Genomic DNA, 23234 nt, shown 5'->3' on the forward strand with positions numbered 1-23234 from the left:
ATTACGTTGAGCTGTGTCCCTCGAAGTTCCGATGCATTAGAATGACGTTTCCCTCAGTCGACCTTTGCTCCGTTGGCCCCGCTCCAAACGAGCGAAGTTAGGGTTGCGCCAACCAAAGTACAGTACGCACTATACGTTCTCTCTGATTAAGCAAGGTTCGGCGACGTGCTAGCCTCCGGTTACGGCCGTACCCCAGCGAGACACACGACCTGGGTCCCGCGGTCGAATGAAGCCCACGCGTTTCGTGCCCTGTCTCGGCGAGTTTCACAACCCAGCTCCGTCGCATACAAAGAAGGGGTCGGGAGCCAATAAGTAGCCGCGGGTGCTCGCTCCCGAAGGCGGGACACACGCACGCACACATACACGAACAGAAATGTAGAACAAGAGAAAGTCGAGCAAACGCAGTACTGCAGAATGCAGCGAGCGATGCCCCAGCAGAGTACGTACTATGTACCGAGAACCGCGAGGAACCACGGGATGAAGAAAGGGGAAGGGACTGGGTTATGGGAAACACAAGGGAGGAGGTAAAGGAAAGCGGGGAGGAGTAGGAAAAAAAGAGCGATGCTATCGCGAAGAGAGTTAGTGCAGCCTCGAATCCCGTCCACGGGTGGAAGGGATCGCGGCGTTTAATGAACTACACGCGGCGCCGCGGCGCTCTCTTTCCATTACGACACAGAGCAGCGCCACGGACTGAGAACCTGAGGAAAGACGTCGATCCTCCTCCTTCTCCTGCTTTTGGAAGGGGGAGCTAACCGAGGCTTGAGTGCGGTAAGGTGAAAGAAAAGAAAGAAAGACGTACAGAACGGGAGCATTGTTCAACGATATCAGCATCTAGGCGCCCTCTCCCCATCGGTCGGCTTATTATTCAGGCCCACCGGGCGGGCAGTTTTCAATATAAACGGATCAGAGGAGAGAGGTGATGCTTTCGAGAGAGCGAGAGGAAGCGTATATAAGGATGGAGTACGTCGTCCGAACGCCGTGTGGCGAAGCACCACCGCGACGTCCCCTTTAAGATCCTCCGCAGGGCGGCGTTATTCCCGGCGCGCGTATTTGCATAAAGGCGCGTGTACGCACACACGCACGCACGCACGGGAAGGCGCGTGCGTTGTCACCGCGCCACTGCGGCGGAGACGCGACCAAACGACGGCGAACGCATGCGATCAAGGAGGCACGTGCATGGTAACGAATGCGGCGATTACCGAGACAAAAGATAAAGCAGCCGAGCGAAGAATGGCTCGGGGTGGTGATGCCAGTCGCACGCCCGGGAGGAGGGAGGGGAAAAATAAAAGCTGGGGAGGGTACGAGATAGCGACTACAGCGACGGTTCATAGAGCCCTGAATAGAGGGCGCTGGATTAGGGGGGAGTTGCCCTTTTTCATTTAATAAAGCGGGACGTGTAGCGGCCGGGGAGTGTTATTGTTATCACAGGATTCTATTCGATCATGTGGACAAGAGGGGAGACTTTGGGGACTGCTCTAGCCAAAGCGGGTGGCTTATTACGGCAGCATTAGGCTTTCGTGTTAGAAACGCAGGCGAAGCCTTCGGAAGGTGTGGACGAGTTTTTAAACACTGTGAGAGCGTGACCGCGATGGTAATGGGTTAACCGCGGCATGTCAATGAGGGGATTTACGGGGGCGGGATTTTCCGACGCTCAAGCACCCTTGCACGTCCCTGGACCGCAGGGAAATACCGTTGCCTGTAAGCCAGAGAAGCACCGCATCGCACTTCACAAAGTCGGGCCATCTATTGTCGCTTGCCATGAACTATAATACCGTGTATGCTTTCTAAATGAGTCCTTGTTTCTTTAACACACATAATTATATTGTTTTAATTATACGAACGGTGGGTGAGGGCAACACAAAAAGGGGGTGGTTCTCGCGGATAAAAAAAAAAACTGAATCTAGCTCACATGCGCATGCGAAATGAAGATTTCATAAATGTTGCCAGCTTGAAATATTTTTGAATGCACACTTCTGCGCATAAACAGCCGTAGTGTTTGTCTGGCTCCACATTGATATTATAAAATTTATATAATGTCGCCACAATAAGATTAAATATTATATTCTTCTTCCAAGATGAGGAATCGCTTAGTAACATAGGGAGCAAGGAAAGCCTTTAAAAGCTATTGTTTAACGGTGTCAATTAGAAAAACAATGAAAACAAGAACGAACTCGCCAGAGATCGCGCCAGCGCCCTCGAAGGCGAGAAGGTTGGCTATAACTCGCATTGGCTTTAAGTCGAAAGCGATGCTTTCGGGGCTTGAGAAGCGAACGACAACTAGCAAAGGTCAGGTCTGCGAAGTAAGGAACTATCACTGGCCGTTTACGTGTAAAAAAATGAAAGGAAGCGTTCACGTATACATTCGCGGATATATCCGGGCGAGGACCTGTATACATGTGTGCGTGAAAACCAGATATAGAACGAGTGCCAGGGCATAAGAGAAAATAAAAGAAAACCAGTAAAAAATTTGGGGTGAAGGATAGTAAGATAGCGCTCCCCGGCTTCAACAAAAAAAAAAAAAAAGAAAGAAAGCAGATATGAGCCAAAATATCAGCTCCAAAAGAGAACAGCGGAGTGGCCAGTGGTGCAGGGGTTCCGGGTCCCGGGCGAGCAAAGTACCCCGGCGGCCGCAGCTTCCTTCCTGCAATTCGGGCCCCGTTTTGCTCGGCCATCGGACCCGGGCCCCTATCAGCAGCCACAGCCATCTATCGTGCAGGCGAGGGGTCTTTCCTCCCGCCATTCCAGCCCTCGCTTGCCCAAGACAAAGGAGAGGCCTGACCTCCCCTCTCTCCACCCGAGTGTGCTGCGCCCGCTAGCGTTCTCTTATATAGCGCTGCAGTCCCGGGACGCCAACGTTTTTCGCGCAGGAAGGCTTATCGCGAACGACACCCCTTTTCGTCGAACCGGCGTCCATCGGGGGGCCGCCGAGATCGTTTCGCGCTTGCGGGAAACTCGGTGCTCCAACACTCGAGCCTGCGCCCTCGCGAGTCGGCAGCTAAGGAAAAGGAAAGAGGGAAGGCCGCGGTGACGACCGCTTAGACGCGTCCGGACTCAACGAGAAGGCGAGAAAAAAAGAAACGAAAAAAAAATACAGAGACAAAAATTAACGGAATGTTTCTCTTGCCCTGTGACTTGTGCCTCACTGTAAGCATGTTTGCTCGTCGTATAGGTGCACGGCGGGTTTGTTTCAAACACTGTCACATAACTTTATTTTGAAAACTTAGGCGAACTGCGCTGAGGACGGCACCCCTTGGATCTCGTCTCAAGCGCAATTTTTCTAAAAATAACGTCTTACCAACTAGCACCACAATAAATAATAATAATAATAATAATATCTGGGGTTTAACGTCCCAAAACCACGATATGATTATGAGAGACGCCGTAGTGGAGGGCTCCGGAAATTTCGACCACCTGGGATTCTTTAACGTGCACCTAAATCTAAGTACACGGGCCTCAAACATTTTCGCCTCCATCGAAAATGCAGCCGCCGCGGCCGGGATTCCATCCCGCGACCTTCGGGTCAGCAGCCGAGCGCCATAACCACTAGACCACCGTGGCGGGGCAGCACCACAACACATGCTCCTGTCACAGAACGTCCTTCTATTTCGCTGGGTAAAACCAGACAATATTGTAGAACATAAAAAGAAAATGAAAAAATGTAGGGAGAACACTGTGCATCCAGAAGGGGTAACTGGAGCCCCCAGGGGGGATGTGATCTCAGCACGTTTGTCCTTAACAAAGCCTTTACGCCTTCTCTCACGTACAGGAAAGATATGAACAAATAGATGCTTTGTTGAAAGGAAAAAAGGCTGCTTAGTCGTGTTTATGTTTTCTTTGAGCTGCGTGACGGAGAGAACGATGCACTCACAATTATGCGTGCATGCATGTGTGATTCTAAGAACGAAATCAAAGATATGGAGCGCGATTTTACAACGTTATGTCTTATTGACCCGAAGGTCGCGGGATCGAATCCCGGCCGCGGCGGCTGCATTTTCGATGGAGGCGAAAATGTCTGAGTCCCGTGTACTTAGATTTAGGTACACGTTAAAGAACCCCAGGTGGTCGAAATTTCCGGAGCTTTCCACTACGGCGTCCCTCATAATCATATCGTGGTTTTGGGACGTGAAACACCAGATATTATTATTATTATTATTAAGGTTATGTCTTATTAGTTCATAGGCCGCCTTTCTTTTTTTTTTTTTTTTGCACGAAAAGGCTGAATTATCTAGTAATTACGGATACCAAGTCCCGCCAGTTCTTCACGCTCTCACGCGCGTCCACCGACATTTCTATACCGTTATTTGCCAATCTACCGCGAATACGTTTGGCGTACCAGTTGAAGCAAGCGCCAAACAACTTGCTACTCTAGCTCAACAATGGTATAAGCGATTTATAGCGCATTGAAGGATCTGCGGAATCCGAATTATCCGCCATATAATCAGCCACTTCTGTTCTTCTCTTCGAGGCGGACTGATTCGTCTGCTTTAAACAACCGCCAGAATTCCCACATGACCCAATCCCTGCGCAGCTCCTCTTCCTTCCTACGTAAGCCTGGCAGTGTCTTCAGCAGAGTACCGCGTCATCGAATTGCGCTTGATTCAGTTTGTATCCGACAATGCAAGATACAAACGGAAAATAAGGCTTCAACATGTGCGTGCCTATCAACAATGCGTATCTCTTGGACATCACTGTTGTGCATGCGGAGGCACGAATTTGCGGCAAGAGCCAAGCCCGTGCAACTGTGAACCGATATATGGGAGTCAACCCGTCCCCACCAGCTCCGTCGCATCACACACCTTCAGCAACTGTGGCAAGTTATCCTCGCGTGTGCCACTGCTTGCGTGTATATATATTTTGTCTTCGTGCATCGTTGCTGGACTCTCACCTCGAACATCGAAGACAGCAGAGGCCGTCGTGACCGCTGCAATGCCTCGGAGGCCGCAGCCGCAGCGCTCGGACCGTGAGAGGGCAAACGAGTGCGCCGCCGTTGTCGCCCGCCTAGTGTGGCTCGAGTGTTTCGGCTACGGTTGGACGCGAGCTGACCGTCCAACGACGGCGACGGACACACGTGCACGCCGCGTCTGTTTCCTTTCTCTGTGTGTTCTTTATTTTTATTTTGCTCTGCCCTCCGTCTTCCTTCCCAGGAATAAAGCTCGCGCCGCGGGCACGACTCACCTTCTTCGGGCGGCCGGCCATCGCCGCTGTCGTGGCTGAATGGGCCGTCCAGCGCGGGCCCTTTGATGAGGCCGGCATCTGAAACGGCCGATTGGCTTGTAAATTTCCAACGCGTTGACCAGGCGTGCAACGAGTGTTCCCTCAGAGCAGACGCCGACGCGCTCAGTAGTCGCCAGCCGCGGCCTGTGTGTGTGTGTGCACGCGGCACGAGCGAGCCACGACGGCAGGCCAAACCGTGGTTCCCCCGCCATACAAGCGCGCAGCGTGGAGAAGAAGACGTGTCTCCTCTTTCCGAGAGGCTAGGCGCAAGCGCAGCACACACCGGAGCGGACGACTTCGCGTTTGCACGATATATAGCGATACGTAACATCGTTAACCTCTCGTATATTACACAAATGTCTAATCAATCGGATTTCCTAATAAACGCAGAAGCTTTAACATAAATCAGCATCTAAGAGAGAGAGAGAGAGAGAAAGGTAGCGGAAATACGGGAAGGTTAACCAGAGGAAATATCCGGTTGACTACCCTGTACTTGGGAAGGGGAAATGGGTGAGAAAGAAGGTAAGAGGAGAACAGAGTCTGTAATCACACTACAAAGTCATGACAATAGCGCCAGATACATGGTGGGACGCACGGTGTAATGTATGGAAATGGTTTGAGAATATTATTACATTCAGTATAAACCAAAATTGACGCCAATTTGAACTAGACCACTTTATCGCCACATGCAGGTGACAGAAAACACCCATGAAGTGTGTCGAAAAATCGAAATCGTGATACGATAATCCAATGTGTCGCATCAATGTACCGATCTGCCGGACGATGTTACGGTTTCGTATATATGATTAAAGGAAAGCAATTTTTACTGTTGTTACAAGAGTTCGTCGTGCTATTACAAGAATACGTCCTCTCCGTTATGCACCCATCCTAGCCTCTTTCATGCGTCCATCACCGTCGATTTACATCAGACATTCTAGGGAAGATTTTGCATGCATTGATCCGTCCTGTTCATCAGGATAAACCTGGTAGCTCGATCTCTATATATGCCGTCGTAAAACCGGTGAAACGAGTAACGAATAGGCGTGCGCGTTACTTGCAAAGTGTAAGAGCTATTAGTGGACGTAGCTACTGCTGACATGCCGCTAACTCAAGTAGTGGGAGAAAGGATAACCAATGTTTGCCCAATGAGTAATTCGAGCAGATCCGAGAGCTGTGTTCGCCTTGGCTGCAAAGGGGATCGGTGTCACGAAGGCGCACATTTCATTTATAAGGCTAAAGCCTTACGTGCCTCTTGAGACGCTGGCCTTGTAAACGCGGCGTGGAGTACAAAAACCCACGTGACCTTAATAAAAAATCAGGGTTCGAGCCGGGATCAAACCCAGGTATTCTGCGTGGCAGTCAGGTGCTCTACCACAGAGCCACGCCAGTGCTTTATTTTTTCCTTTCGTGGTATCTTTTGCAAACCTTCATAATGTATTGACAAGTGAACAAAGTAGCCAACCCCGCCTCTACAATGTACAGCTTTAATAACATTTTAGAGAACAGTGTCATTTGAAACTTGTTTGTTTGTTACGTTTGTTGTAAGCCACGCCAGAGCTTGAACTTGCTTTGGAAAAAGACCCCATACCTGCGTCATGTCATGCGACGAGTCACTTTAACAGACGTAATATTGCACGGCAGAAGCGTGGAATCGCACCAAGCGTCATACCATGCGAGTTACGTAACGAGTTGGTGGTGAAATGTTCCCTCCCATTACAAAGGGCTCAACAATAATTGATCATCATCATAATCATCAGCGTGTACAGTTACGTAGCTGCGCATTGCTTACAGAAGCGTAGTGGGTACCTGCAGGCAGAAAACAGGTTCTTTCTGCTGCTGACATGACCAGAATCTCCTGGTGACGTCACCACCAACGCTGGAAAATACCGAAAGGCCCGGAGAGGAGCACGGAATTTTTTTTTTCGTTTTGGCGCACCCGCGGCGCGTAGCGCTGCCGCGTTTGACACTGTTGATCGTGACACCAGGCTGCAGTCGATACGTACGTTTACTTGAAATGATAAAAATATATCTGAGCTGGTATAGGAGCCCTTTAAACTTGCACGCTGTCCCATAATATACTAAACAGACGAGCCATGGTAACACAGTGGCTATGGCGCCACGTTGATAAGCACAGGAAAAAAAAAAAAGGCTTCACTTTGAAGCTTCGCGGCTTGTTGCTATGGAAACAGCATCACTTACCCTTCTTTCTTAAAGCCAAGAAGTCGTTGAGTATTTTGGCCGAGCGAGCGTCGGTCCTCTCGAGGAATTGCTCGGGCGTTAGTGCGCACAGTGCTTCGCCGTTGTCCGGGAACTTGGCGGCGTCCAGCGCCGGAAGCCCGAACTTGCCGCTCAGCCAGCTCAGCCATACGCAGATGTCGCTACCGTTCCATTGGGAGGGGTCTGCGTTCCAAAAGGCCATCGAAGGTGAAAGCTCTGAGCAAGAAGGAACCGCCTTTAATTTGGCGAAACAACAATGTTTCTCTCTCTCGTACCGGTGTCACACGGTCACTTTTGATCGTGATTGGCTCGTTTACGCAAGCTGCAAAAGGGAACCGATCACTTGAGAAATTTGATCCCGATCTGACTTAATCGCGATCAGCAGTGCAATGTGTGATACCGGCATAAGAACCCTCTTTGCACAGGCATGAGCACGTGCGGTGTGTTTTCCTTTCTTTGTCTAGTGTCTTCTTATCGCGCTACAATGTTTTCTAAAAATGTTTGAGACTTCCAGACTGATTAACATGGCATACCGCGTTGGGCGAGCTGGTGTGTAAATTCAAAGGTATTGAAAAAACAGACAGCGCATCTCTTGAAAGTAACCAATATTTGGAAACATGAACTCATGTTTACGTTCATTTATCGATATATAAAGATAAGTCAAGATCTAACCGTCAACACATAAACGATGCCAACTTCTAAATGAAGATTAGTCGGTAGAGAGGCATCATCTATGCTTCCATTGGTGTCATTTAATTGTCTGTTACCGATTATGAAGTTATATCGTCCACTCTCATTCTTTGTAAATCTCACTATTTGTATTTTTCTAAACATAAATAACGAAAATAAACAATTCTTTATTTATTAAATGTTAACCAAGGTAATAGGGAGGTTCGGCCACACGTGGGGCCGCATTTTCATTATCGTCGAGAAATAAATACCTCACGTTAGCCTTAGCTATAGTGGTATTCCTGTGGCTAACGACCTTCGATGTATCGAATGCGAGCCCGCGAGTTCGATTCGCAGCAGCCGCATGCCACTGAGCTCGCGAAGAAGAAGAAAAAGAAAACGTTCTAAGATGAACCACCTCCTTTGTGGGTTATGTAGAAACAATTTCAGCGAATCCTGTCTCTTGACATAAACCTCGACATACTCCTTGTCACCTCGTTAGAAGCGAGCAAATGCACAGCGTTCGGATGAAGTGAGAATTCGGCCTATTTTTCAGGCCGAACGTTGGCTTGTCGGTTTTCTGTCAATAAGCAGCAGCCGTTTTCGTGTCCAGCACATATCTCGTTAAAATGTAGGCCGGAATAAGGGCATACGTGTCCTCTGCCAGCTCACCTTGTTACTCAGGAGACAATGCCACCACACACGAGATGGTACAGATAAAAGGAGACACCGAACTCGATGCCAGCGAAGCCGTTCGTACTCGCAGAGGCAAAAGTGACGTCATACTGTCGTGTTTGTGCAGAGCCCGAAAGAAAAGGTTCCGAGCGGAGAACGGAATGGATGAAGAGCGCGACGGCAACCTATTTCGTAGGTCCGCCCACGCGTATTCAACGGTAGAGACCCCCATTGTGGCTGAGCGCGAGCGGGCACGTGAGTCAAGCGCGGATGACCGTGATTCAGTGGCCGCTCAGGTGTGACGGCGCGGCGTGACTGAGTGGCTGCGACCGTGATTTCTATCCCCCACCGGTGCGGCCATTAGCGTACTCCCATCGGTGCGAGAGAGCCTCCGGCATCTCAAGCACAAAACAACGTTTATGGAAGGAGTATCGCAGAATCCCGGAGGTGAAAGAAAAGCCACTGGAAGCATGCAGCAGGTGCACGCCGGTAGCTTCGCCTACGCATTCCAGCGCGATCAGTGGTTACGCGCGAAGCTCAGGTTGACGCAGCCTCCTTCGAGATGATGAGTGGAGGGGTAGGAAGGAGGTGGTACAGCGCCGAACCAGCCGCGTGGCTGAGAGTGTATAGTGAAAGTAGCCACGGTTCAGTATACACAACTTCGCCACCGAACTTGCTCTCGCGGCAAACCGACCGCCAAGTTGGCGGAGGTGCATTCCAGCGCTGTTGCCCCCGTTCAGCGCTACTATACGAGAGAGAGCGCTGCTGCTCCGGCATTCCACAACCATTTCAGGACATCACCGTCTGACCTGTTCGCACTGGTCAGAGCTGGGAGGAGGAGCGGGAGCGCATTCCAACGAGCATTCCTCGCTGCGACGGCCGCATCCGCGTATCGCTCATCTACCGCCTGCTGACCGCTTAAACGTCTCTCTCTGTATTGCTTTTTGGTGCTACCACCTCCACCTTCTCTCTTTCCTGTCTCGCTCTTTTCGTATAAGGGTAAAGCCGTGCAGGGGCGAACTGATACGCAATCTTAATGAGAGATCGAGCGTCCTGTCTATTATCACCGCTAAACAAATAGCACGCATTTTCAGGCAGCAGAAGCGGCAGAGAGGATGCACCAAGACAGCGTTTCAAGGGAAGGATTCCATGACTTTCTGAGAGGCGAGGGTGCTTTAGCATCTAGTCTTCAAGATTGCGTACTAAGACAGTACATCAAAGGGAACGGCTAAGATTCTTCTTCACGTCGATGCAGACTTGTTGTTTCTGAACACTTCGCTTCGTCGACAACGAGAGTAAGAAAAAGGGCGGGGTATGAGCGCATGTGCATCCGAAACCTTGAAAGATAAAAAAATAAGACGGAAAGTGCGTGAGAGCTGAGAATCGCTTTCTGGCAAGCGATAAAACGAGCACGCGGTTGCGCATGCAGGTGAGACGTGGTCCGACCGGATGGATATGGTAGCGCAGACGCACGAGCCGCACCCTCGACGCCAGGGGGCAGTCGTGACCAACATGGCGGTTAGCCGAGTGGCATATAGCTATGGTAGGGAACCGTAGCTATAGTGGTGGACGGCTCCTGCTACCTCTCCCTCCACTCGTGGAGCGCTTGCTTTTGTTAGCCAAGGTAATTAAGGGTCACCCGACGCGTGACCTATGATCTGGTTCTCCATACTTTGTGCCTTTTTCCTTTCTTTGGAGAGGCGGAGGACGGTTTCTCCTCCCACCCGACGGGGCGTTACAGTTCTCTACCAACAAATGATGAAGATGAAGAAAGTGAAGAAGTAAAAAACGACTGGGGCCTGTACGGCATAGAGCGTGTACGTGTAAGTAGATAGGCGAACACTGTCTTTTACGCTTCGTTTTGCAAAGCGGGCCTGTAAGAGAGAGGAAGGACGGTAAAGGAAAGACGGGAGGTTCGAATCTACAAGCACAGTGGTTGCCGCTGGGCTCGGTAGCCACTTCGTGAGGTTACTTAAGGTTAAGGTACCTCTCTCTGAAGTCTACTCGCATCCATGGCAAGAAAATGAGAACGCATGAGGCATCTTTCGTGGGGCTGAGTGCTACGGATTTGCGAAAAAAAAAAAAAAATATATATATATATATATATATATATATATATATATATATATATATATATATATATATATATATATATATATATATATATAATGTTCACAGCATACGCCATGAAAAAAAATAAAAGGCTAGATAATGTAGACAATGCATGTGTCCCAGAAGAAGAAAGCTTATAGACTTCATCGCCCGCTACATCAAAAATCGGTGTAAGTACGGTGCTTGGGGTAACACGTCTAAGATTTACTCCCGCTTCCTACAAAATCAATAATTCAACTGATAATACAAGAATAAAACACTCTGAGTGAGCGTCTATAATATATATATATATATATATATATATATATATATATATATATATATATATATATATATATATATATATATATATATATATATATATATATATATATATATATATATATATATATATATATATATTATTAGTCTCCGTATAACGCCAAGTTGAGAAACATACGGTTGTATATTGAGCACCCTGTGGGATGCCGGGTGCTCAATTTTCAGTCATACGCAGTGTCCGCGACTATATCTATATAATGTGCAAAACACGGTCTGCCACTGCCCCAGGGCAAAATTTACTCTGTAAAGCTTACTGGGAGTGTACGGCTTCTTTAAAAAAATGCACCTATTAGTGTAGCATTCTTGCATCCGGGCTCCGAGATTCAAAATGACTGAATAGTCCTGCTCTAGCTTCCGGTTACTGGGCAGTGGCTAAAAGAGAAATTCAAACTGCACGCCGTGCTTATAGGAAGCCGCGATGGAAATTTGTGAGGACCGGTCACGACTGTGCCGAACGAGGCGCGTGCTGCGAATGAGGCGGCACTTTTGACAGTCGACCGTAGCCTGCTTTATGGAATGCGCCGAACACGCTTCGTGGGTAGCCTACCGTTTCTCGCGAAAGGCCGGCAATTCACAGACATGGCAGCCGTGTAACATGCGATGGCCGAATAACCACCTTGTCTGCCATATTGTGCATATACGATGAAGCATTACGTATTGCTTTGTTTGCTTTCACTCCGATATTTAATCAAGAAGGCCTGCTCTGTGGAGATGAATAATGGCGAGCGTTGCAACATGCCAGAAGTCGCTGTTAAGATAAATTTAGCATTGGTGGGTGGAATGGTTGCTGGCACCGGAAGATGGAATCGAAGCAACTGAGAAGGGACTGAAGGCGCTGCAGCGCTGTCTAATAAAATATACGCATATTTCTCCCTTGGCAGCGCAACTGAGGATATTAGTCAGAAGAGGGAAGAATTTGGTATGTTTATTTCTACTTCTAAGCAAATAATAATCTGCACAGATATTTGCTAAGGACGAAACATAACTAACGGTCAGTTTCGCATCTAGTTCACAGTATAAATGAGCCTGGCAACGATTGAAAACTGCGAATTGAAGATCTGCACTCAGTTTATGCTGCACAAATTAGGCATGACAAAAAACGCATAAAAAAGCAAAGCGCGAAATAAAACTGCTCGCAACTTATTTGGAAGGAAGGACTTGTCTCTCCGATATTCCAGTGGAGCATTCCACCAGCCTCGACGTGCCTTCACCGATGATTAAGCAGCTTCCAGACCTTAGAATACGTCTACATATGCTTCTTTTATTAACGCGTATGAGTTCCACGCATCATCTGTGGTAGATTGCATGTTTCATTTTAAATACGACATCTAGCCACATTGTTCTCCTGTGAGCGTTTGCTGGCCAACAGTAAAGCTTAAATTCACACAGGTTGTGCTAAAAACAAACAAACAAAAATTACTCATTCACATTACCTTCGCGAATGCTGAACTGTACTCTACACGAGACACTTGCACGTTATCGCTGATCTGAATATTATGGTTATTTACGATTAACAATTGTACTAACGATTCTTTGTATGTCATTGGATCCATATAGACCACTTAGAGCGAACACGTCTGTGTATTAGACATTGCTATCTCAAGCAGTAGGGGTAGCCCGAACTGCTTGTTCCCCTTCATAAAAATGAAGTATCACCGGTCTTAATTAGGGCTTCCACGATGAACAAATAAGACTGACGCGATTCATCCTATCCCGTACACACAATCCCTCTCCATATTCGGACTCGGCTGCGGATTCTCAAGAGCAGCTAAGTACAGGCAAGCCACAACGAAGCGATGTCCCGCCTTCTACTATGGTAACGGGGCAGGCGGAACTGCAGTTTCTCCGCCCCGACTGACAAGCGGCTCAAATTGAAGCGCGTCGAGTCCGCCGTTGCATGGGTGCGGCCTCACGCGCGAACGCGGATGGAGCAGAGTTTGACCGCGCGGTCTGCGGGGCGTAATAGTGGTGGGGCGATATCAATAAACGTCGCCACCGCCGCTGCAGCGAAGGTCCGCATTGCTCCTGCTGCCGCTACCGTATACGGGGCAGCCGGACACACACACAACGGCGAAGAGGTGAATCCGGGTCGAAGGTTGGCTCCGAGCGTCGTCCAGCGTCTCCGGGTAGGAGCCGCACCCAGGTCGCGACCGGGAGAAGCTCTCGCATCCACCGAGTCCGGCGGCGGCGCATCAGCGATGCTGGCGACGAGGGCAATTACTGTTGGCGCTGATTACGAGTTGCCCTCCGAAAAAAAGGTGGCAAGGTCCGTCTCTTTACACTGCTTGCCTTCCAAAGTCTCTTCTTCTCTCTCTCTCTTTTTAATTGTGGTGTTTTCGTCACCGCGCCTGTATGGCACCGCAACGCAATCCCACGCTTACGCACCTGCGTGTTATATGAAGGAGGTCAAAGGTTGTGAGAAAACAGTGCCGGGCTGAATATCGTTAGACGCTGAGGCCCGTAAGGCAGTTAGACTTTTTCATATGTTTACATGTAAAGCCAGCACCACTATATTGGCTTCCACGGGCGTTCGGAGCTTGCCACGTCCTCGTGGTCGTTGAACTTCTGTGCATATTTCCAATGAGAAGTAAAAGTGAAAGAAAATACGTTATACTATTTCGTCGTTCACTTTCGTTTTCTCTTTAATTGGGGCCTGTACTGAAACTTTCTTTCTTGAATGTATTAGAGATACTTTTCAAAACCACTTTTCATAAATATTATGTTCAAAAGTATGTTAGAATTATGACCGACTAATAATCATGAAACGGAAGAGAGTTGTGTTGCAAACCTGCATGCGCGTATACAAACTTATCGCCTCACTGTAAGCGGTTTTCAATCGTTAAAGTAATTATCCGTGCGATTAACTGTGATGTAAGAGGGGAGGTCGGAAGAAAGCGCCTTCCACAATTTCCATTTCACCTATAAGGAAGACATTAGTTCTTCGAAAAAAATTTTAAATACTAAAAAATAATGAGAGGTGGCAATTTAGCAAGCGCAAGAACTGACATGTACAAGGGGGCGGAGCACGAAACACCAACAGCAAATGCCAGCCACTGTGCACAAGGTGACCTATAGTATTTTTAGCAAAGACCCGTACGCACGTACTGATGGAAAAAAAGTGTTTTCCTGCAGTGAAAGCTATTGTTTAAAGGCCACTGAAAAGCCACTGTCCATGTAATGCACCGAACGTCAATCGATGATTACTGGAGCCCTCATCTTGCAAATATATAGCAGTTGGCAGGCGTATAGGGAACTTCCAGCAACACTTCGAATATGTCCTCGTCACTCTACAAGCGAAAACTGGCTACTAGCGTTGATGGCTGGGCGAGTTCGTACGAATTCGTACGATTCGTACGTCTCTTTACAAACCGCGCGGTAAGACAAGACATGAAGACAAACATGTGCCCTTCTTTCCTCGTGTCTTGCTTTGCCATGGAGTTTTTACAAACTCCATGGCAAGCATGGCGAACAATTAGTTGCTTTGTTGCATATGTGTAAATTTTATTTGCTAAATCACCTCTCTCATTCTTGGTACTCACATTTTCCCATTACCCCACGCCCCACTATAACCCCACTCCTGACCGCCGTTGAGGTGTCAGCCGGTTGTGCTATAAACAGAGCGGGCAGCAGTAATTCCCTTAGCTTCTTCTTTGATGTTATGTACTTATTTATTTAAGCAACAAATCACAACAACGTTTTACCTCTCTTACATACACTCCTCTACCCTCCCGCACACACCTCACCCTAACGAATTGGCGCATGTCCCTCGTAAAGCCGAGGTTGTGCACGGTGAGTGTCTTTTACTATTTCCTACCACGATCGGCGTGTCTATTTTCACTGCCCTTCCCGGGACGTTATCTGCGTCGCCCTATTTTTATGTTAAACGAGAACGAGCCCCCCGGCTACGGCCGCGCGTTAAAGTTCGTCGCCACCACACCCGGAACACCCGGTAATTTGACGAGACGCGAGATATAGGCAAAACGAAGGATCCGGGGGAGAAGAAGTTGCTGTTGCAGTGGCACACACGAACGCAACGTCTCTCTCTGAAGCTCGCTGTTTCTTTTTCGTGCATGGGAGAGGGGTGGGCGCCCTAAATAGTGCGCCGCCATCTCAGAGACGTGCGTCTCTCTTCCGCGGCACCTCTCGCCGTGTGCAGAGTGCAGACTCGCTCAGCGGCTCGCCATCGCTCGCTGCGGGAGTCGTTGCGGCCAGTTGCGCCACTGCCGAGAAACAACGGCTCCTGTTCCGCGATGCTCCTCGTATTCTCAGAATAGGGCGGCGCTGCGTCGTCGTGGTCGTCGTCGTTGCCGAATTCTCGGCGCATCGTCGACGCGTGACCCCGGCTTCAGAAAAAGCGAGCGAGAGAGTTTGTTCGGCGCGCTGTGGATAAGGCGCGTGCCCCTCTAGCGACGAATAAAAAAGAGAGGAACCAGATATGCCAGAGCACTGACAGCGAAACAGATTATAACGAGAGAGAGGGCGAGAAGCTATAGATAGCGCATAACTGAGGCTGTGAAGTACGAAAGCCTGGAGAAAGGCATCTCTTTCAAGGACCCTGTGGTTTCTCTTTATTTTAACAATGTTTCTCCCTCTCCTTATCTTTCGCGTCTAGTTATGCACACGTGCAAGCACCCCCTCCTCTCCTCTCTTAGGCTCCGCATAGGTGCTAGTGTATTTGATGAGTCCGTTCGATGATGAGAACATTTGATGAGTCCAATGTGTCTGGGGCATGTACCTATCAGCATCATGCCAGCACTGTTGGCTATTATGTCTGATGTTGCTTACGTACTTGCCTTGTCTTGGTTTTTGTGGGCTAAGGTGGCTATCCAGTGTGGTGAAAACGTAATAACAAAATAGATGCGTGCTACTATGCCTGTTCCCTACTCCATAGCCCCACTCCATGGCCCAAGCCCCACGCATGACTTCGCAAAAGTAGGCCATAATTATTTTTTTTTCTCGTTGTAGCTTATGTACAAAGTCTACAAAAGACTCGATCGAATAACACTTTGACAGTTGGTTAGGGGACAGTACGGCTCATTTAGCGGTCCGCACGCTTGACAGTCATCATTATCATCAATTAATTAAATTCTTCTAATACTACAGTTACAACGTCCTGTTTTGTCTAACGAGCTTTGCGCATTCGTATGTATGCGCAACGTAATATTGTTTGGCTAAAAGACCATTGAATAGCGTGAAATGTTACAATGAGAGACTGTCACTTAACTGACGCATGCGCAGTGATGTAGATGTATAGCGCACTTTCAATTGGAAAAGTTGAGAATAAGGGTCCCCGTGACAATATAGTATACTGAAACGGCACACGAAGACGCGATGATTGTTTTTTACATTACCTGAGCACATTTTTTCAGAAGCGTAAAACCATCTGTTTGCAGAACATCATATAATAATTGTTGAGGTTTATCGTTCCACAACTACGATATGATTATGAGGAACGCCGTAGCGGAGGGCTCCGGAAATTTCGACCACCTGGGGTTCTTTAACGTTTAATTAAATCTATGTCTGCAGAACAAGCTCACTACAAACCCCTACCTATATAGCGGTCAGTTACTTAGTAAGCTCCCCGTGTGTGTTTGAGCAAAAGTTAGACGTATCTCTCGGCTACACCCACATCTGTATATTCATCTCACGTTCATCACAAAGACTGAAGCAACCCCGGTTTACTCTAATTTTGGCGTCGTCCGAGCAACGAATGGTGCTTTTAGATCGGCAGTCATGCAATGCAGCGAAGAGCACTTGCAAAGTAGAAAAGGAATTCAAGCTCGCCACTCCACAATTTCTTCCTTTCCACGTTTTCTTGTATTCTTTCTTTGTGCGTGTTAACCCGCGTACACAGGGGCATAGTCAGAATTTTTGTTTTAGGCAGGGTGGCGGTCCGACCCTTTTTACATATGTTCGTGCGTGTGTTTCTAATGTGCGTGTAATGTACTCATACAAAATGTAAATATTCCGGCGATGGTGGTGGTGGGGGGGGGAGGGTGGGTGGGGGGGGGGGGGGGGTTGATCACTCCAAACCACCCCTCTGGCTACACCACTGCCCTCACGTCATTCCCAGCCAGCGTCTTACAAAAGCAATGCGTACAAGTATATCCGGCGAATACCGAGGCCTCGCAAACTCCACACGCGCCGTGCACTGCTTTGACCAGTTTGCAAGGGCGCAATTTCTGAGAACACATTCCATAATCCCCGCAGTGGCCTATCAAGATTGCACAATGTTACGCAGCTCGAGGCATACTGCGAGGCACGAGCCTTCGAGAGAAGGGACGTGATTTGCTTTCAGGTGATGTACACCGTTCATCTTCTCCCTTATGGAGCTTGAAAGCGACCAAGGAATGCAAGTGAAAGGCATGTCGACGATTATCGTGTGTACATATAGTTATGTTGCACAAGATCAGCAGAGCAGTGCGCGTACTGCGAGGGCAGAGCGTAGGACGATGAAACTCCTCTAGGAATTATTGAGCACGAGCCAGCAATGGGAAACGTGTCTGTGGGGATCGTTTCATAGAGAATATAACTGGAATAACTGTACACAAGGAGCGATCAAGCTACGGAGGAATTAGTAACGAGGAAGTAGCTCATCATGCGATGACATTCACGTAATACATGCGTATATGCATTATGTCCCGCAAATCGGAGTTTTGTTTTATTTTATTTTTTTGTTTATTTACTTTTTTTGCGATACACACATAGTACCGGAAATACTATGTCAAAAGCCTCACTTGCAAGTGCGCCTTCACAAATCCCGGAAAAAATTTAGTGGCCAACACCTTACATAAAGTGAATTCATCGAGGGTTATCAGCTAACTGAGCAGCATAATTTGCCGCGCAAGCAATCTCCGCCTGTTCAAGGAATTCATACAAAGCAACATAGCGTCATTTACAATTCAAACAATATTCGCCATGTTTCTGCATTAATAGCAAAAATAACTAATCCCAGTCCATTGAACAAAAATTGTGTAGGTGTCGAGTAATCCCAGCCACTGCTGACAGCGTGCTCCGTACAGTACTACCGTACGGATATCCAAGGCGATATACGTATCTCGATTTAGCACTTCGATGCTGCTCAGCCTCCCACGCTGATGGGTTTGGAGGGCGACCCGGCAGCGGGGTCAATTCACACGCTCCCCGGCCACTGCATCGGAGGCAGCGACCTGACCACTGGGACGAAGTCGGGAGTGGGCGCAAAGAAAAGATGCGGCACGGTCCCAGAAGAGCGTAGCCTCAGCGAAAGGAGTTGGGGGAGCGGCCGGGGCATCATCTACGTGGACGTTTTGAGCGTGAGAAAAGAATGCGCATTGTGTGAAAGACCGGTAAGCGCCTCCGCGTCCGTATACACCGTGTGCTTGTGCCGCGCGGCCAGTTTAGGTCATCGGGTAGGTATGCGATGAACAAGCGGCCGTGCGCCTCCTTTCGGGTTAGCGAACAAGCCTTGCGGGGAAGAGAAAAAGCAAACAGAAAACGCCCCTGGAGAAGGCGAGCTGAGCAAAGCTGGCCAGTGATCACGACGTTAGATGTTTCCTCCCAAGTGTCCACTGTTCATCTCCGCAATTATTTGTGCTTGAATGAAATGGTTTGTTGTAAGGAGAGTTTCCAGCCAAACGCACTGCCACTGCACTCTTTCTTCCTGTTCAAATACAGGAAGAAAGACGACACACCATTGCTAGTCCAGCGATATGTCGTCTTTCATATTGTGTCTTTCTCAATGCGTTTGGCTAGACACCCTCCTCACGATATGCAACCAACTAGCTCAGGCAAGCACTACTCTCAATGTTTTTTTTCCTTTTTTGTTCTGACAGCGCATTTCTGTCACCTTGAATGTCCATAAGGTGATGTGCAGCGAGAAACACGTTGTTTTTGTTGCCTTCGTCGTCGCTGTTATTATTTGTACTGAGCAGAGAGCGTCATTAGAAACTTCATATGCTTTCGTCCACATGTCATTTGTCGGTCGCATCGACCTTTACAGTCTCGTGGTACTAAAATAAGGAAAAAAGCTGCGTCAATGGTCTCAGGTTTCAGAACATGTAATCATAGTACCTAGATAATTGCTCGATTCAGGACAGAAGGGTAAGTGCAAAGAGGTTAAAACACGCTAGTTGTAACTTAGCTTTTTTTTACGCATCGTTATTCTGAGCTTCGAGAGAGCGTGCGTTCACAGGGTGTGAGGAAACCAACAAAAGAAAAAGAATATGTTTCATACAATCACGTTGCAGTTGTTATTAAAGTTGTCGGTATCACATGGAACCTCACCGATGTTACATACAGCCTTGTCGAATAACGTCATCCTGCAAGGATTCACATTGAACTTCATTGCCCATACAAGTTAAAGGGGTACTGACACAAAAATTTTGGCCTCGCGTTTTTTTGCTGCAATGTGTTGCTGGGGGCCTGTTAGTCATAACACGGCACATCGTTTGCTGCAGCGCGCGACAAATAATTAATTACAGGCTCCTCATTACCGACCAGTGTCAGTTTCGGTTTCAAAAACGACAAGCCTCCGGGTGCAACTATCACCACCTAGCGGCTGCAGCGCTCGATCACGTCAGCACACAGAAGTGTGACGCACTTCCGCGCTGTTCGCGTCGTCTCCTCGCATTCGCACGCTTGCCGCACGTGCTGCGCGATGACGTCGCCATCATCGTCCTCGTTATCGTCGTCCTCCTCATCATCGTCTGTTGGCGACGATTTCCTTGAGACACCAACAGCGCAGCGGCGAGCGCGTCAAAACAAAAATGGCGGCTACGACGTCATCACAACTTGTTGTACCGGCTACAACGGTTACGTAGGGGAAGTAGGGGGGTCACCTCGGGTCACCTCCGAGGGTGTCAATGCAATAGGTGCGCCCTATAATGCTGGATCGCGCACGCGAACTTCAATATTCATATAAAATACCTTCCAAGCTTTATTCGCTGTCGATATTTCGCAGATGGTACACGCACGTACACGGAAATCGATCCAGCAGGCTATCTCGGCCGCGAAATTTTGTGTCAGTACCCCTTTAACGACTGCGGTAAGTGCTTGTGTTTCACCACTGCACTACGCTTATAAATGTAGCCTTGAAGCAAAATATTTTTCATTAGTTCGTTCTCTTGCCGCTTCAGTGAATTGCCTCGAGAGGCGATGTTAAAAAAAAAACGGGAAGAAATAGAGAGTTCGCGAGAACTAAGCAAGGAAAGTAACAAACTGAAAAAAAATTTTTTTTTTCAGTCCCCTTTCCTTCTGCGCTCGTAAGGCTTCTCTATATAATAGTTCTGTCGAACGGTAACTCCGTGTGATATCTCGACCACGCGATGGCAACAACTCAGGGATGAGTCACGGTCAAGTGACCTCGTTACAAGCGGCGACGTGACAGACGCCGAATATACAAGCGGACTACATAGGTGACCGGGTGGCAACCGTTCGTCCACGCCTAAAGGAAAGTGGCACGAGTTTACGCGGCTAGGGTGACGCTGAATACGTGTGCGCGGCCAACCATTGCCGCGCCTCCAGGCACGACGCGGGACCAAGGATAGGAGCGCCGCGTGAGATCACGATGCGGCGATAAAGCCGCAGCTCTGACTCAGAGGCGCATGATCGGGGGGCCACCGGGAGCGCGGCCGGGTAAGAGGGATGGCAGGGGTGGCAGGACCAACAGAACTGCCGCGCGAACGGCATCTGAATATCAAGCAGCATGAGATGAGCTGCCACTGCTGCCGGCGCATTCCTCAGTGCAGGTGCTATTCTAGAGACAAGTGATGGTAAAGAGGTTAGCGTGCTCGGAGATTGCGCACAAATGGGACAGTTCCTTCGAACTTCAATCTCGATTGGAGAACTGAAGCAGTGTAACATGAAGACACAAGAGGTGCGCCTTTGGCATACGCCATAGTATGCGCTCTTTAAATGCTGCTCCAGCGCGATATTTAGACGTCCGTAATTGCATGTAGCCAGCATTCATGATTGTACTACAAACCTATATAACATAAGTGAGAGGCATATTATACATTAAAACAACGATTGCCGCATAAGTATGAACTATTACGTGGCCTGGCCTAAGAAAAAATAACAATAATCAGTTTATTTAGATCAAACACATAGATGATGCTGGAGATCAGCGGAAAAGGCTGCCGACATAGACAGCTTGATGAAGCCACGTTTTTCCACTAACAGTGAGCTTACAGAAACTTCTTAACAATTACGCATGAAAATCGCTACAGTTTTAGCAGGGTGAAAAAAAGAACAATTCGCAATTAAGGCAACGAGGAAAAAAATACATAAAAAAATTGATGCCATCTCTGCCGACAGTTTTAGTGGTAATTTAAGTAGGTTTAAAATGAATGCGTAGTTCTTTTAAAGTTATGCTCTCTAATTTAATTTTGTTTTTGTGCAATGTATTTAGTAGTTGGGTAACTTGTTTTGTAATGTATTGGCCTTAGCTTGTTTTGTATGTTCACACTTACCAAGGTTTATTATTTCTTGTGGGATATAAGGCTATGTTTTCGTCAGATGAGCCAGCTACTGTATGAAGGACGTACCGTTTTTTTTAGTTTTTATATACTTATAAGTTTTACAAATTATATGTAATCATTGCTCCTAGTGACTAACAATGCGTCGTACTTGCGGAACAAATGAGAAAAGTGCTTGTAACTGGAAACCTTCTTTAGATAAAAAGAAGCGTTTTTGAATACGAACTCATACGCGACCTGACCTGGCCTGAATTATTGTGTTAAAGGTTCCACATTGTGTTATTTCAGTTCGCTTCAAAAATCAAAAAGCATTTGTCGGCGTTTTCTTCATTCATTCTGGTTTCTTTATATTCAGCGCTTTCGCTTATAAATGAAAAAAAAAAAACAAAAACAGGCTGATCACGAAGTATCACGCTGCAAGCTGTGGCTGATGTTTCGAGATGTGCTGTAAGGTCCAAGCGTCTACTATACGTAGTGGATGCGAAGTTAACAATTCAAAAAGGTTGGGTGATCAACCAGTAGAAGTTGCAAAATAAATAGGACGCGGCAAATGCTGGACGCTTCTTCAGTTGGCTGCTATTGCCATACTGCAGTTGTTTTCATCCGCACAGAAATGCCTCTTTATTCCTCTTCAATCTTGCTAAGTGTCATTTGCAACCACCCCTGTCGAAAAAAGGTCGACAGCCACAAGGAGTCAGGCAATCCCCCCCCACCCCCACCCCACCCCCTCCTGTTTTCCTTCTCTTGAAACAGGGCCAGAGTGGGCGCCAAAGTTATACGTCACGCTCCAGGCGAGCCACGGTTTTTCATTCATGTTTTCGGAGCGTAGTACTACAGAGCAAGGCCCCTCCCCTTCGTGAATCCGTCCGTGTTTTCCTGGAGACGGCGCCGCTGATTCAAGCGGAGGCAACGACAGTGTCTTTACTGCCGCGCTAGAAGCACTTTCCTTATTGTTACGGCGCCAAGTTTCTCGTGATTCATGCATCGGCGGTGGCTGCCGCCGTCCTTGCCTGGCGCGCCGCCGGTGCCTCTCATGACCTCTCAGCAGAGAGCGAGAGCTCGAGTGTCGCCCGCTGCGATTACAACCATGTTTCGAAACCTTCGTGAAGCGGATTAGGAAAGCGTTACGATATAACGATTAAACGAAGTTGAACGCCACGTTGGACGCGAAAAGACAGAGCGCCACTTTTCTTCTCCCACATCGCCCTTCCTGCCTACGCACTCATCGTCACAGAGAGCCAGGGGTCAAACGAAACAAACAAACGCGTCATACAACGCGTGTGTTAATCGCGTATATCACGACTTGTTTAAACGAATCTTGCATCCCAAAATTGCTTAAATGTCTTCCTTGACTGCTTTGAATCGCATTCTATAATAAGGTACGATGTCCGATTTACGAAGAAAGATATGGGCCGATTTCAAGGCAGTGTGGTCCAGTAGAACCTCTCGCTAAGTCACGTGACTTCAAATACCGCATTTACTTGCGTACTACCAGCACTCGTCATCACTGGGTTGGTTGGTGTTGGTTAAACTATGGCTAATGTCGGATAGTGTCGGCTAAATGATGGC

General features: G+C 48.1%; 1 protein-coding gene and 1 long non-coding RNA gene across 6 annotated transcripts in view; one reads left to right on the top strand and one right to left on the bottom strand.

Moving 5' to 3' along the window:
• The window catches only part of LOC119393284 (Friend leukemia integration 1 transcription factor-like), a 47321-nt gene that overhangs the window by 17872 nt on the left and 6215 nt on the right, over positions 1–23234 (bottom strand). For 4 of the 5 annotated variants that reach the window (XM_049416187.1, XM_049416185.1, XM_049416189.1 and 1 more), the window contains exon 2: positions 7414–7614. In XM_049416187.1, the coding sequence (XP_049272144.1) occupies positions 7414–7614 (201 nt within the window). Of the gene's footprint in view, positions 1–5175; positions 5254–7413; positions 7615–23234 lie in introns of all 5 variants that reach the window. The other variant, XM_049416188.1, reaches the window with a different exon arrangement.
• LOC119393286 (uncharacterized) overlaps positions 1–23234 on the top strand; it is a 148279-nt gene that overhangs the window by 17350 nt on the left and 107695 nt on the right. The gene's annotated exons all lie outside the window — the stretch shown is intronic.

The sequence above is a fragment of the Rhipicephalus sanguineus genome, chromosome 5 (genome assembly GCF_013339695.2).
Source record: "Rhipicephalus sanguineus isolate Rsan-2018 chromosome 5, BIME_Rsan_1.4, whole genome shotgun sequence".
NCBI lineage: Eukaryota > Metazoa > Arthropoda > Arachnida > Ixodida > Ixodidae > Rhipicephalus > Rhipicephalus sanguineus.